The 15,727-nt window shown below is 40.8% G+C and overlaps 1 protein-coding gene across 3 annotated transcripts in view; it reads left to right on the forward strand.

Annotated features, from left to right (window-relative positions):
• Window positions 1-14,941, forward strand: part of BDKRB2 (bradykinin receptor B2) — a 44,505-nt gene extending 29,564 nt beyond the window's left edge. For 2 of the 3 annotated variants that reach the window (XM_048854056.2, XM_048854057.2), the window contains 2 exons: window positions 6,246-6,329; window positions 9,551-14,941. In XM_048854056.2, the coding sequence (XP_048710013.2) occupies window positions 9,558-10,691 (1,134 nt within the window). In that variant the 5' untranslated portion in view covers window positions 6,246-6,329; window positions 9,551-9,557 and the 3' untranslated portion in view covers window positions 10,692-14,941. The remainder of the gene's footprint in view (window positions 1-6,245; window positions 6,330-9,550) is intronic. The other variant, XM_075129857.1, reaches the window with a different exon arrangement.
• Window positions 14,942-15,727: the final 786 nt, after the last annotated feature.

Below are 15,727 nucleotides of genomic sequence, written 5' to 3' on the forward strand. Positions count from 1 at the left end.
TGAGGTTCCTTCCAACCCTGATATTCTAGAACTCATTTCCCAGAGTGCAAACTTAACCTTAACCAGCTAAATCGTTGTCCAAAGCAACGTTAGATGGGATTAACTATCTCCCACTATCTCCAGCCAACATGACTGGGATCCCTTTTTTGTGAATGAAAAATGTGCCATCCTTTTTCCTTCCTTGGTGAAGGAAGACAAGGTGTCCTTTTGCCTCTCCTTATATCCTCAAAATTCATTGTTGGTTCCCAGAGTCAGGATGACCTGTCCTCCCGCCTGGGGTTTATTTGCTTTTATGCTGGCTTCACTTCCTCCTGCTGATTTTGTATGAAAATAAGGCTTTTGTTGTTTTAGCTTACAGTGTTCAATTTACAAGTGAACCAAAGCAAACAGGTGAATATACCTCCCTTTGTCTGGCAAAAACCCATTTGTCAACCCTGCTTTGATTTAGACTTTAAAACATTTTCCTGTGTGTGTGTATATGTGTGAGCTCCACAACTTCTTACGTGGTATTTGTATATATATATTTTCACAATGTTATCAATGACGAGTGTGATCCAGGCTTTCATTTGAGATCTCACATGGCATTCATTATAGATAAATATTATGAAAGCAGTGTGCTAGATGCAGTGAGTTTGTCAGGCCTGTTAGAAGTTGCTGTTATAGAATAGTGAATCTTTTTCCAGCTGGCACTGAGCAGTTCTTAGGGTCACAATCACACTGATGACTCAGATTCACTGCGTGATGCATTATAACCCATAGTTATTTTTCACCAGTGCTACTACCTACTCAGTTATTCCCCATGTTGTAGAAGTGTGTTTGATTTTCCCTTCCTAAGTAAAGTACTTTGCATTTGCCTTTACTGAATTTCATCTTGTTGATTTCAGACCAATTCTCCAATTTGTCAAGGTCATTTTGAATTCTAATGCTGTCTTCCAAAGTGCTTGCAGTCCTTCCCAGCTTGATGTAATTTCTGTGAGCGTTCAGTGGCGAGGGTCTGGGCACTTCAGGGAGCGCTCTTGAGTACTCTGTGGGTGGTGTATGCCTATCACTAGCGTGCACTGAGAGAGGAAGATCTGGGGAGACCTGGACATTAGTGCTTGCATTGTTGGTTTCAGGGAGCTGAGCTGCAGCAGGTACAGATAAGACCACCTCACATTAAGGGCAGGTAATGATGAGGTGCCTCTTGATCCTGGATACCATCACAGTGATACAGTTGCAAAAAAGACGACGATTGTGGGGTATTAACAGGATTGGTATTTACATGGGAGATAAATTGTCCCTCCCAACTTGGCACTGGCCTAAGATGGAGTACTGTGTCCAGTTCTGGGTGCCATATGTTAGGACAAATATGGACAAATTGGTCAGAGTCCAGAGGAGAGCAATAAAAAGATAAAAAGTTCAGAAAACCTGACTTATGAGGAAAGGTAAAAAAAATTGGGCATGTTTAGTCTTGAGAAAAGATGAGGAGGGGTCCTGATCACAGTCTTCAAATATATTAAGGGCTGTTATAAAGGTGATGGAGAACAATTGCTCTCCATGTCCCCTGAAGGTAGGACAACAAGTAAGGGGCTTAATCTGCAGCAAGGGAGAGATTTAGATTAAACTATTAGAAAAAACTTTCTAACTAGGAGGGTAATTGAGCTCTGGAGTAGATTGTGGAATCCCCTTCACTGGAGGTTTTTAAGAACAGGTTGGACAAAAACACCTGTCAGGGATGGTCTAGGTTTACTTGGTCCTGCCTCAGCACAGGAGGCTGGACTTAATGACTTTGAGGTCCCTTCCAGCCCTAACTTACATTTCTATGATTAGCTGTTTTTCCTCATTTGAGAACAGTTAGGTAGCTGGTGTGTGCTGGGATCACTGCCTATTATGCTGACCAGAATTCTCTCCTTTTTTCCTTGTGCTCTGCCTTCTGTCTGTATCCACCTGCTGGCTCTTGTCTTATACATCTATTGTAAACTCTTTGGGCAGGCACCATCTTTTTCTTCAGTGTTTGTACAGTACAAATGTGGTCCTGGTTCATAACTAGAGGCTCGGAGGCACTAGTGCCATGATAATCTTCCAGCAGATGAGATGTGGTAGACCTGGTAAAGGCTTAGGTGAGTAGGAGATCTACATATTGATTAACCACAATCTTGCAGAAGCCAGTGGGAGTTTTGTCCATATGAGGACTAACACAAGAAAGCTTATCTTGGGTTTCCTGAATGGATCCTGAAGCTAACTCATCACAGATATTTCCATGCTGTGTTTTTACCATTTTGAGGCAATGCAGAACTCAGAGTCATGAGTAGATTCCTGAGATAAGCCTACTCTTTTGACAAAATCCAGCACATTAATATCTCCAGTCATTTTAGGCCAAGTGATGCCTTCCCTTACAAGTAGTTGTCATTCCATTGAGTTCAGAGGTATATGCCCAATTTATGCTCACCATAAATTTAATCCACGGTGTCAAATGGGAAGTCAGATATCTTGTATGACTAAAAATATAGAAACCGTTGGAGCAGAGAAGCTGAGTTATGCTCAGGATGTTGTGACTGAATCTCACATTAAGGTGTTGGCAATGATACAGCTCAGCCTGTTCTGGTCTTAGCAGCAGAGAATCAGAAGGGAAGAAATCAATGGACCAAGCTGACACTTTGTTATCTCGGGTGAAGTTATGTCCCTGCTGAATTTGGACCAATGTCTTTAAGAGATGTCAGTGATTCCTTCACTGGCCTCAATACTAAGAGGTCATGGAAGGCAAAAATTCACACACAAACACGATCACTTGGACATTGTTTTCTTAAGAGAACGAAGCTGGAAGAGCAGTAGTAGTAACAACAGTTAAGTTTCAGTATTTTCTGTTCAAAAATGCGCACTTGTGCATCTTTGCCCCGCGAGAGCAGGTCAGCACCTCCAAAAGCCACAGACATGGCCACTTCTTACCAGGGAACAAAATATTCCTAAATTATGTTTAAAAGCGTCCACCTTGCAATGAGTTATATGTCAGCAGACTCCTATGCTGTCCTAGAACCCAACTGACCTCACTGCATGGGCAAAGGGGACAACCTGCATGAATTGCATTGCAGGACTGGGTTCTACATGGGTAAATAATGTTTGAGCTTCCACAGCAGAAGGTGCTCTCTCATTCATATTATATTTTTTATTATGTGTAGTACAGTAGTGCTTAGTAACCCCCCAGTCATGGGTTAGGGTCTTCTTGTGTGTTAGGCTCTACACAAACACAGAACATTATTTATCAATTACGGTTATTTCTCAATGGACCCAAGTCAGAAATCATAGCTATTTAGCTGTGACATACCTAGTTAGTGAAAGCCACCATTGTCAAGAAATGGGCATTTTTACTTTAATAATACAGTCTCTTCCTCCTTTAATTATGGGTGGGGGGATAGAAGTTATTCACACTTCCACAGGCAGCACACAGACGAGCGACTTGCTGGCCAACGCACCTCCACATGAGGGGACATGGCACAGCAGGCTCTCCGCAGTTGGTGTCCCTGCCAACAGCCACTTTGGCCCTCCATGATCTGCTTCGTTTGGCGACTCAGTCCTCCAGCCAAATCACCTTAAAGTCTTACTCCTTGCAGAGTAGCAATGTCCCACAACTCTAATTAACAACAGAGCATCTTAATCCCATCCAGGGCTCCTCTGCCGTTCCCCTTTTCTCACAAAGCGGCAGACTCCCAGGCTTCCTCCCTGTATCTCCCAACAGAACACAGAAAACCCCAAACAAACCAAACTAAAGCCATCCCCACCCAGTCTGACTTGAGCTTTTAGTCCTACCAGGATCTCCCCAGGTCCTTGTTCCAAATCCAGAACATCAACTACCTTGGCTATTTTTCACAGGGCCTACGGGTGGGGCTAGCTCCTCTCCTACAGTTTCCTCATAGTTCCTTCCCCAGAGTGAAGGGAAACTCCAGCCTACTTTCCTCCTAAGCCTCCCCTGTAGCTTTCACTTCCTTCCTTTATGTAGAAGGCTTAGCTTTGCCCCAGCTGGGTCTGATAAACCAAGCCTGACACACCCTCCAGATAGAGCAAAGGGGGTTAATTGAGCTCTCAGACTTCTGTTAACCCTTTGTTCACCTCTGTGGTGTTTACACCCCACCACATGGCATCAAAAGCAAGAAATATCTGTCTATTGCTTTGCCCGCCCACTTCCTGGATCCCACTAAGGCTTGAGTCAGGGAAACCTGGGGTGACTCAATTCAGCCCTAAAGCTCCAGTTGATGTAATCAAACAGCCGTTTCAGGATATGCATATATTTTACAAAATCAGAGAGACCCTAGGAGACTAGAGACCTTAAGCACTCTAGAAATAGTGCCTTGTGTTCAACAATTAACTTCCAGTAGTTCCTCAGTCTGAAATGTGAAGAGTGGCTTCAGAGCAAAGAAAGCAATTACTGTTAATGCCTGCCTGATCTTGTGAGAGATGAGATAAGTAGCTACACAGAGAACTGTGCAAAAAAATCTGCAGCACAGCAAAGGTGAGATGAACATCAGAGTCTCTGAGCCAAATCCTGAGCTATTTGCCAGGTTACTTCAGCTGAGGTTCCCTAGCCATTTCTATTTAGTTGTGATGGTTTTCTAGCATTGGACAGTGTTTAAACAAAGAAATGAAACCAACCCATCCTTGGAAAGGTACTGTCTTGGGTTTTAGCCTTTCTGTATCGTGCATGGTCAATATTTACACTCTGTGTGTAAACATGTAACTTATTTATTGTTACATAATTTATCATAAATAAGCTAATGGATGTGTGATGTCACTGTAAATGTTTGAAAACCATGGCTTACGGACACTTAGCATTTCCACAGCTGTGTAAACCATGGATCGCTCAGTAAATGCAGGAAAAAATAAGTAGTAAAATCAAATGAGTGCTCGTCTACACTACAGAGAACATGTTGCAGCATTTAAATATATTACCTAAACTGATCTCAAAATCCTGGCTTATGCAGTGTTCATAAATTCATTCATAAATTACTCCCACATCTGTACCAATATTTGATTCTTACAAAGTGCTTTTCATCTCCAAAGTTTTATAACTAACATTGGGCCAGATTCTGGCTAGCCCCTGCATGGATGCTCACAGATGGGAGGGGTAAGGCAGAACCCAAAATGCTCCTGTATCTTTCAGCTCAATTCAGGGATTGGCCAGAATCCTGAGAATCTGGGAACCTACACTCTGGTCGCTTCAGCCCCCAGTAACTCAAAGAGGGCACAGAAGGAGAGGCAGCTTGATGCAACCCCCATTGACGTCAATGGGAATCTTTCCATTGAGTTCAAAAGGTGATGGACCAGACTGAGGATGGGGGCTAGATCATGGTTCCACTCCACACAGGCTAGCCAAGGGGCTGGTCACTGAGGGAAGCATACTGCATTCCTTTCAAGGATGGTGCAGCAAGCTCACTGGTGATTGCCTGGGCATCTCTAGCAGAATTTTGGATGATTCAGCTAATGCTGGATTTACAAGGGGGACGTAGGCACCTAACTGCCACGTTAGCTGCCTAAATTTGACATTTAGGCACCACTGGCATTCACAAAACCACTGCTCAGTTGCTGCCTAGCCCTGAAGGTACCTGAAGTCCCTGGGCACTTAAGTTTCCACCACTAAAGTCCCCATGGTGCCTAAATTTCTGTCACTGGACGTGCACAAAGCCACTTAAGAGCATCTTGACACCTAACTCATATCTAAGCTGCAGCTGGATTCACAAACTAGATGTTTCCCCAAGTATCTTGCCTTTGGGGCCCTGGCAGGTAGGGGTGCTCAGAGGCTGCTAAAGAACATGCCTACCAGATCAGGAACAAGTATGAGGGTCTAGTACCCAGAAAACAAAATCACAGTCATTGCATAGGCTACAATGCCAATAATTTGCTTTATTTTACAGAAATGTCTTTGTAAATGCTTCCTTTCTAAAAATGTAATCCCAAAGATATGAGGTGAGGTGAGGTGAGAAATATCCTAAAACATGTACTCTCTCCTTGTTGTGCTGCTATTCACTGTAAAATTAACATTCTGCAGTGGGATATTCTTCTTCTGCTAGTCATAATCATGAGGAGAAGGAATAAGAAATTGCCAAGCAATGTTCCAACCTTTATGAACTTTCTTTGAATTGCAAATGAATGGCTTTTAAATATGTGCATATGTTCAACCACAGAGCACAACATAAAGGAGTCTTATATTGCTCTTCACCAATTCAGAACCTTTTATGTTACTAACAGGAAGATAAACAACTTCTGTTTAATTGCAGTATCCTACAGGACTTCTGTTCAGGAATGACCAATTGATTGGCAGTCATCCACCAGTCTCCTGCGTACATTTATGGCGTAAATCTGTAAGTGCTACAGGAAGAAGGAGTAAAACAAAGTTATTTGCAACACATTAAGTGGACCTACCACAGCCTCAGAGCTCTCAGATATTTAACTTATTAGCACTGGTGTCCAGATACCAGTGTTGTATGAAACTGGGTGAAAGATTGCCACTACCAAGACTGGACTTTTGCTAAGTGATTTCAGCATTTTGCGGGAGGAGGCTGAATAGAACAGGAGAGAAAAGTCTGGTGGGAGCCCTTTTTTTGTACAGAGGAGTTTGCAGTGATGATGTTGCTTAGCATGGTGGAGGTCACGCTCCTAGAGCCTTAACATTATACCTGTACTGCATAAAAGGAGTCTACACAAAGACATGATCCTGGCACCAAACAACTTTTACAATATGAGACAATGAGCAACAAACAAAGGGCCGGGGTAGGAGGGGGAGCTACAATCAAAATACGCACAATGTGACACATAAAACTCCCAGTATGAGTGTGTTTGATTTTAAACTGTAGTAAGTAAATCCAAATTGATTGTACCAAACAGCACCAAAAATCAAGGTGTCCCCAAGACCTTAGGTCACAGCGTAACTCACCAAGCCATGCTGCTAATTCTTCAGACAATACTAAAATGCGTAAGGGGCCAAAACCAGGCAGGCATTTGAAGACAATAAGGGAGGTTGTTTGAATGGGTTCTGAGAAGAACAGAGAGCAAATGATGATGTCAGAGGACAGGGATATGCACCTGAGTTTAGATATGGGTGTGAGGAGGACATATTTTGGACAATGTGAATTCTGGACAGTTGAGAACACTGCATGGATACTGCTCATGGGGAATGAATACACAGATTACCAGGATATCTACTTGTCTGCTAAACTCTGTTCCTTTTAAAGTTACCTCATCTTCCCAGCCCCCTCTGTCTGTTTCACTCCCCTGCCCTATCTGACATCTACATTCTAAACTCTCTGGGGCAGAGACTATCTTCTTTGTTACCTGCCTTTACAGCACCTTGCACAAAAGAATCCTGATCTTGACTGGGGTTCTGAGATACCACAGTACTAATCAATTACCGTCAGCTTTGCAGTAATCCTGCTTCCAGCAAGTATGGGTTTGATTGTACATTTCCAGCAGTCAGCTAGCAACAGCAGTAACCAGAGCACAGCCTATATTTGCATAATAGACAGCAGACCCCTCCAGTGAGATCTAAAGTTGTCCTTTTGCTGTCCAGGTGCCAGCTGTATCAGACAACTGCCCTGATTAAAAATACGTTTGACTCAGCTTCCAATAAGACTATAATAAAAGTTACCGCATTTTAAAGACTTGGCATAAGGCAAGTCCATACCTGTTGCTCAGTCCCGACAGCTACACTCAAACCCAGGAAGACCATCTTGCAGTTTAAAAATGTCACAGTATGCTCTTAGCTGCATAAACACGGGAATCTCTAGTAGGAGTAAAGAGGTTATTTTACATCTGTATTTGTCACTGGTGAGACCGCTGCTAGAAAATTATGTCCAGCCCTGGTGTCTACTATTCCAGAGCAAGTTGAAATTATGGAGAGGGTTCAAACAAGAGCCACAAGAATGATTAAAGGATTAGAAAAGATGCCTTATAGTGATAGACTCAAGAAGCTCACTCTATTTAGCTTAACAAAGAGAAGGCTAAGCGGTGACTTGATTGCAGTCCATAACCTATGTGGATAATGAATATTGGACATTGGGCTCTTCAGTCTAGCAGAAAAAGGTATAACACGATCCAATAGCTGGATGTTGACAAATTCAGAATGGAAATAAGGCATAAATTTTTCACAGTGAGGGTAATTAGCTATTGGAACAATTTACCAAGGGTAGTGGTGGATTATTCATCACTGACAATTTTTAAATCTTGATGGGATGTTTGTCTAAAAGATTTTGGGGACGTTCTATGGCCTGTGTTATGCAGGAGGTCGGACAAGATGATCACAATGGTCCCTGCTGGCCTTGGAATCTATGAATACAATAGTAACAAGCAAGGGGCAGATTTTCAAAGGCCCAGAGTGGCAGCTAGACACCCAACTTCCATGTGAACTCAACAGAATGTATGCACCTAAGTGACATTAGTGCCTATGAAATGCTTCCCCTGAAACATGAAGGCATTACAAGCTGTGCAATATTAACAATACAGGGCCACATTCTCAAAGAGGTTGTCACCTGGCATCAAAATTGTCCCACAGAAATCCTGGACAGGCCCGAACTTATGTGACAGACACCATCTTGGCCATCAGACCAGGAACTGAAACAGGGTCCTCCAGACTAAAAGCAGGACTCTCTTATTGGGGCTGTAACATTCATACCCTCTGTGGATCAGGCAGGGTATTATAGATGCAAAAAAATAAGCATATGAATCCAGCCATGAGAAGGCAAGCGACCCAATTTGCTGGCAGATGCAGGTTTTGCACTCACAAATTTACTCGTCCAAAATCGCAGTTGCATATTAAATGGTTGCTTGTGAAAATATGGTGCTTAGCTGCTGACAACATTCATTCCATCCCTGTAGTCTAAAAACCATTAAAAAAAGAGGGGGGAAAGGATCATCATGTTCTGTAGAAACCAGATCACCACTTTTCAAGGAAGGGTATAAAACAACAAGTGAGATGCCACAAGCACAACACCTGCACACCATAAAACTATCAAGAAAGAGAGAGAGACTACAAATATGTCCTATAGGAGACTACACTTAACACTACAAAAAGATAAACCATGAAGAAAACCAATAGTGTGCTCAAGGTATCAAAAATGCTCTACTTTATATTGCTGGAATTAATGATCCATAAAAACATTTTGTCCCAGCCTCAGTCATCTAGGGTGACCAGATGTCCCGATTTTATAGGGACAATCCCGATGTTTGGGGCTGTGTCTTATATAGGTTCCTATTACCCCCTACCTCTGTCCCAATTTTTCACACTTGCTGTCTGGTCACCCTACAGTCATCCCAAACCACAGATCTTCCACTGTTTCATCTCTTCTGTTTTCAGTCACTTGAACGAGATCCACCTGGGATGCTCCTGTGGTTACTGTCTCAAAGCCTCTTCAAATATGCAGTATCTGTAAGAGGATAAACCACATGCTATATACAATTAATTGTCAGTCTGTATTCCGTTAAAAGACATGCTCCTAGGGAGTATAAACAGTCATTTTTACTTTATTTATCATGTCTTTAGCAGTGATGTGCAGTATAGAATTATCTTATTTCACATTTTATTTTCCAGCAGAGAAATGGATTCCATCACAGCAGAAAATGTTTCCAGTGGTATGACTACCTGGAAGCTTGGAACCAGTCAGTCTTTTTCACACAACACATCAGAAAACAGCAGCAGCTCTACCTGCATTATATTGGATACATGGGATTGGTTATATACATTTCAGCCTATGTTCCTCTGGGTCATTTTTGTCCTGGGAGTGATAGAGAATGGCTTTGTCCTCAGTGTTTTGTGTTTCCACAAGAGTCGCTGCACGGTGGCTGAAATTTACCTGGCAAACCTGGCAGTTTCCGACTTGATGTTAGTTTGCGGTTTACCTTTCTGGGCCATTAATATCAGTAATCAGTTTAAGTGGCCTTTTGGCACTTTCCTTTGCAAGGTTGTCAATGCAATCATTTACATGAACTTTTATTCTAGCATTTATTTTTTGATGATGGTGAGCATCGATCGCTACCTGGCCCTGGTGAAAACCATGTCTCTTGGACGTATGCGACGAGGTACATGTGCCAAATGGAATAGCCTTATCATCTGGGTGTCTGCATTGCTCATATGTTCTCCTGCTCTAGTGTTCAGGTCTGTCGGTTATGTGGAAGAAATCAAGGGCAGAGCCTGCATTCTTCATTATCCATCCACCCACTGGACAATTGCAACAAACATTGTTCTGAATACTGTGGGCTTTTTGATCCCACTCTGTGTAATTACCTATTGTACTATTCAAATAATCAAAGCCTTACGAGGCAACAAAATACAAAGACTCACAGAACTCCAAACTGAGAAGAGAGCCACCATCTTGGTCCTTGCTGTCCTTTTGCTGTTTATCATTTGCTGGCTTCCTTTCCAGATCACCACATTCATTGACATATTAATTCAGGTCGGCATCATTTCTGACTGCATTACTTCAGAGGTCAGTGAATTGGTGACCCAGGTAGCTACATACTGTGCTTATAGCAACAGCTGCCTTAATCCAGTATTGTATGTCATTGTAGGCAAGCATTTCAGAAAGAAATCCAAAGAACTCTACAAAGGCTGCCTGCCTAGGATATGCACCAAATCAGAGTCCATCCAGATGGAGAATTCTTTGGACACTCTTAGAACATCCATTTCGATTGAATGCCCAAAGAAAAAGTCTGCTTCTTCATTAGCACGATAGCACAGTTTTGCTTATTGCAAAGTTACAAGAAAATCTTTCAACATATCAGTGCGTAAACTGTCCTTAATATCCATCTACTATGGCACCCCATTGTGTGCACTGGCTGCATTCATTATGCATGAAAGCTTGGGGAGCTGATCTCAGTAGAAAACTCCATGTAGGCACCTACTTCTACCAGCTAATGGACAACATTTTTCATGACTGAATCACATTTCATGATATATTTATATATTCATGGCTGAAGTTTATTTGACACACTATCATTTTAAATATTCATATTGCTAACAAAGATAAGTATCTGACATCAGAATATAGTTCTCTAAGTAACGCCATTTTATAACAGCTACTGTCAGTATTATGAAGCTAACCACAGTACCATACATTTGAAAGAATACATTTTTAATATAAGGAACATTTTCAAATGAGACTATAGTGAATGGAAGGTCTTATAGGATCATTATTTAAATTGATGTTCAGCATCCACATTATTTTCCCCCTTTGGTCAATAAGGTGTTCCAAATGCTCCAATCCAAAAAATGCTGTTTACGTGATTGCCAGGTTATACCTTTTGGGGATTGCTCTGACTTTGGTGGGGGTAGAATGTAATGTAACCCTACATTCCCTAGAGTGGGACAATTTCTAGTCTTTTAGATCTGTGTAACCCCCGCTACATTCAACAAGGGTTGCACAGGTGTAACTGAGAGCACAATTTGAGTGAATGAATGTAGTTCACAAGTAGACTGTAAGCTGTTCAGGAGCAAAGACCTGTATTTTCTACCTGTCTGTAAAGAAAAATTCACATCTGTGGTGCTGTACAATACATACACGAGAATACAGATTAGACATACATGGGGTATACTCATAAAAAAAAAGAAAAAACAGAAGTATGATTGAGACAACCGTACAATAACTGCATTTGAAATCAGGCTGATGCTAGTGGAAGATCTGCATGATTAAGGAATGCATGAGCACATTCTTTATCATGTAATGTAGGCTAAATCAGCACTGTTGAGTTAACTTAGCTACATGAGTTAACTCCTCGTGAGTAAGCCTAGCTCAAGTGAGAGCATCCACACTGCAAAAGGAGTCTGGAACTGCGCAGAGTGATTGTGTTAGCAGCTGCTGAATTGTGCTAACTTGGTCCCCTCCCAATGGGCCAGCAAAAAGTACCAGACTTGTGTTAAGTGGTTTTCTGTGTGGACAGGTCTTGAGTTAACACTGGAGTTATGAAGTGAGTTGACTCTGCAGTGAAGACAAGCTCCTTGTGTTCTGAATAGCCAGTGGTCTAGCAAACTAGCATTTTGCCTCTGGAAACCTGGTTCAAAACCTGATTTGGGATCTAATCAAAAGCCCACTGAATTCAATGTCTTTTCATTGACTTCAGTGGGCTGTGGAGTAGATCCCTAAGGTCTCAAGTTAAAACTGAAATAGACTTGGTCAGAAAACCATCAGAATACTGACAATCGTTGCCTAACAACCATGCAACTGGAAGTGTTGCTTATGAAAGGCTGAAGAGGAAAAGCAGCCATTTGGGAAAGTCCTATTAAATTTTAAAAGGATTAAATCAACAGGGTTCTATAGAAATGTAAAGAGTTCCCTATAGATTTCATGCTAAAAACAGAGTATTTAATAAAAAAATGTCCTCCTTTCCATAGGTTTGTTGAACCATCCTACATAATTCTACAGCAGGGATATACTTTTCTGTTCCATTCCACATATGATCCAAAACACCTATAGAAAATATATAACTTTTTCTGAAATTCTGTAGACTTTTCATTAGCTTCTGAAAGTGTTATTACACCCCTTACCCTCACAAACACACCGTTCACTCACAAACTTTAAAATAGAAATAGCATTTTAAAGCCATAGAAGCACAAGAGAACTTCCAGTATTCAGTGCTGAGAAGCAAAATACCAAATGATTTAGAAACTTCTGGACAAATAACATTATTTTAAAGCACAGAATCATAGAAATGTAGCATTAGATGTGACTATGAGGGATCACCTGTCCAGCCCCCCTGCACTAAGACAGGGCCAAGCATACATAAACCATTCCTGTCAAGTGTTTTTCGCACCCGTTCTTAAAAACCTCCAATAATGGGAATTCCACAACCTCCATTGGAAGCCTATTCCAGTGCTTAACTATCATTATAGTTAGAAAGATTTTCCTAATGTCTACCCTAAATCTCCTTTGCTGCAGATTAAGCAGATTACTTCTTGCCTACCTTCAGTGGACATGGAGAACAATTAATCACAGTCCTCTTTATAACAGCCTTTATCACATTTGAAGACTGCTGTCACATCCCCCCTCAGTCTTCTTTTCTCAAGACTTTTTCATTTTTGTTGCTCATCTCTGGATTCCCTACAATTTGTCTACATCTTTGTTAAGTGTGAACCCCAACACTTGCCACAAAACTCCAGCTGAGGCCTCAGCGGTGCCAAGTAAAGCTAGAAAATGACTTTTTGTGTCTTACTTACAACATTCTTGTTAATATGCTCCAGAATGGTATTAGCCATTTTAGCAATTGCATCACATTGTTGGCTCATATTTCTTTTGTTAACCCCCACCCCCAGACCCTTAACAGCTGTACTGCTGCCTAGCCAGTTATTCCTCATTTTGTAGTTGTGCATTTAATTTTACTTTCCTAGGTGAAATACTTTGCACCTGTCTTTACTGAATTTCATCTTGTTGATTTCAGACAAATTATCCAATCTGTCAAGGTTGTTTTGAATTCTAATCCTGTCCTCCAAAGTGTTTGCAACCCCTCCCAGCTTGGTGTCATCCAGAGATTTTATAAGCATACTCTCGACTCTATTATCCAAGTCATTAATAACAATATTAAATAGTACTGAACCCAGGACAGGTCCCTGGCAAGACCTCATTAGATACATCCTCCCAGTTTGATGGCAAACCATTGATAACTACTCTTTAAATATGTTTTTTCAACCAGTTATACACCCACCTTATAGTAATTTAATTTAGACCACACTTCCCTATTAGGCTTATAAGAATGTCATGTGGACCTGTGACAAAAGCCTTACTAAAATCAGGTAATATCACATCTACAGCTTCCCCTCTATCTAATAACCCTGTCAAATAAAGAAATTAGTTTGATATGGCATAGTTTGTTCTTGGCAAATCCATGTTGTCTATTATTATAGCCGGATTATCCGCTAGGTAACTACAAACGTATTGTTTAATAATTTGTTCCAGTATCTTTCCAGGTATTGAAATTAAGCTGACTAGCCTATAATTTCCCAGGTCCTCTTTGTTTCCATTTTTAAAGATAGGTACTTCTCCAACCACCTGCAACCTCATCTTGTCCTCCAGAAGTTGTCAAAGTAATCCCGGACAGGTCTGAGATTGCTTCAGCTGGTTCTTTAAGTACCCTCGGATGAATTTCATCAGGCCCTGTTGACTTGAATACATCTAATTTATCTCAATATTCTTTAACCTGATCTTTCCCTATTCTGGCTTGTGCTCCTTCCCCCTTGTGAATAGTAATTGTGTTGAGTATCTGGTCACCATTAACTCATTTAGGGAGGACTGAACCAAATAGGTATTAAACACCTCAACCGTCTTGATTCATGCATCACATATATGCATACGTGCACGTATATGTATACAAACTATAGTTACATTATTTTGTTAAAATGTGTACTTGCTGCATAAAATTTTGAACATAGTGCAAATGCATGGTGGCAGGGTTCTGTAGCATGTGTTAATTTAGTCTTTTGAAAGTATCACTGCCTTAGAGATTGAAAGATAGAATAGAAGGTGGATCAAGGGAAAATTAACTGATATGACTGACATCTTTAACTATTCTCAGAGGTCCTCTTTTTTGGGTAGCTTCCATTCACTCTTCCACTAGAGATGAGAGCGCTCAGCGCTTTGCAGAACTGGGCTCTGAACATTAGACTACAGCTGAAGTCAATTGACGACACTCACCATTTTTCAGTAAGTGCTCAACAGCTTCCAGGCTCAAGCCCTTACGCAGTAGCAAGTGTTATTTCCTCATTCAGTGGGTTCACTCCTGTGCTGCTGGGAGCCAAGATGCATATTATGAAAAGCATAAGTAGAGTGGCCCTAAATTACAATGAAAACAGAGCAGGTTCAAAATTTTCTGATGGAAAGCTTTTCCCTAGGAATATGCCTTTTTTTATTTTTATTTTTTACAAATGTAAAACATTCTGTGGGAATATGTCAATTCTGACAAAATTTCATTGAAAAAATCTAAACTGTTTCAAGAAGGGTGCAATGGAATATTTTCAACTTTTTGTTTCTTAGCTTATTGTTTACAAATTTATTTTGTTTGATTTTATATTATAAACCATAATATAATAAAGTCAAAATCAGATTGAAATATTTCAGTTTTATCAAAGCAGAACATTTTGACTGACTGAAAACAAATTGTTCTTGAAAATTTCATTTCACAGGAAATATTGAAATGTTTTATTTTCATTCTGATTTGGAATGTAAACGAATTTTGAAATGTCAAAATTTCCCATGCGATGGATATGCCACGTTTGGACTAGCTCTAAATGAAAGAATACTATAGGACACCCTAGCCTTACATCAAAATAGAAAGGTTTCTTCTCTCGGATTACCTTCTTAGATAAAAGGAGAAGCAGCAGGGCAGGTTTGTGAGAGGCAGAATTTCCAGAGAAGTAAGATGAGGAGTAATTTATGCAGAAGTGGGAAAAATTATTAACGTTAAAACAAGAAAAAAGTTACCCTTTTTTGAACCTTAAGAACTCTTTGGGATTGGGTTTGTTTCTGATAAAATAAGGACCTCCCTGAACCATTTTGGCCATCTCTAATGATAAGATAGATATAGCTATATAGATATGGGTTTTTTAACATCCTCATGGACATCACTAAAGACCACACAACTTTCTGCCATAAGTCTTTGGAAACCATTGCAGTCTATCATGTCAAAGCAGGTTTAGTGGGGTTGCTTAGAGAAAGTGAAGGCAGAATTTTGCCCATGATAACTGCAGAGCCCTATTATCATCTCAATAAGCTTATGTTTGTTG

This window comes from Caretta caretta, chromosome 6, assembly GCF_965140235.1.
Source record: "Caretta caretta isolate rCarCar2 chromosome 6, rCarCar1.hap1, whole genome shotgun sequence".
Taxonomy (NCBI): domain Eukaryota; kingdom Metazoa; phylum Chordata; order Testudines; family Cheloniidae; genus Caretta; species Caretta caretta.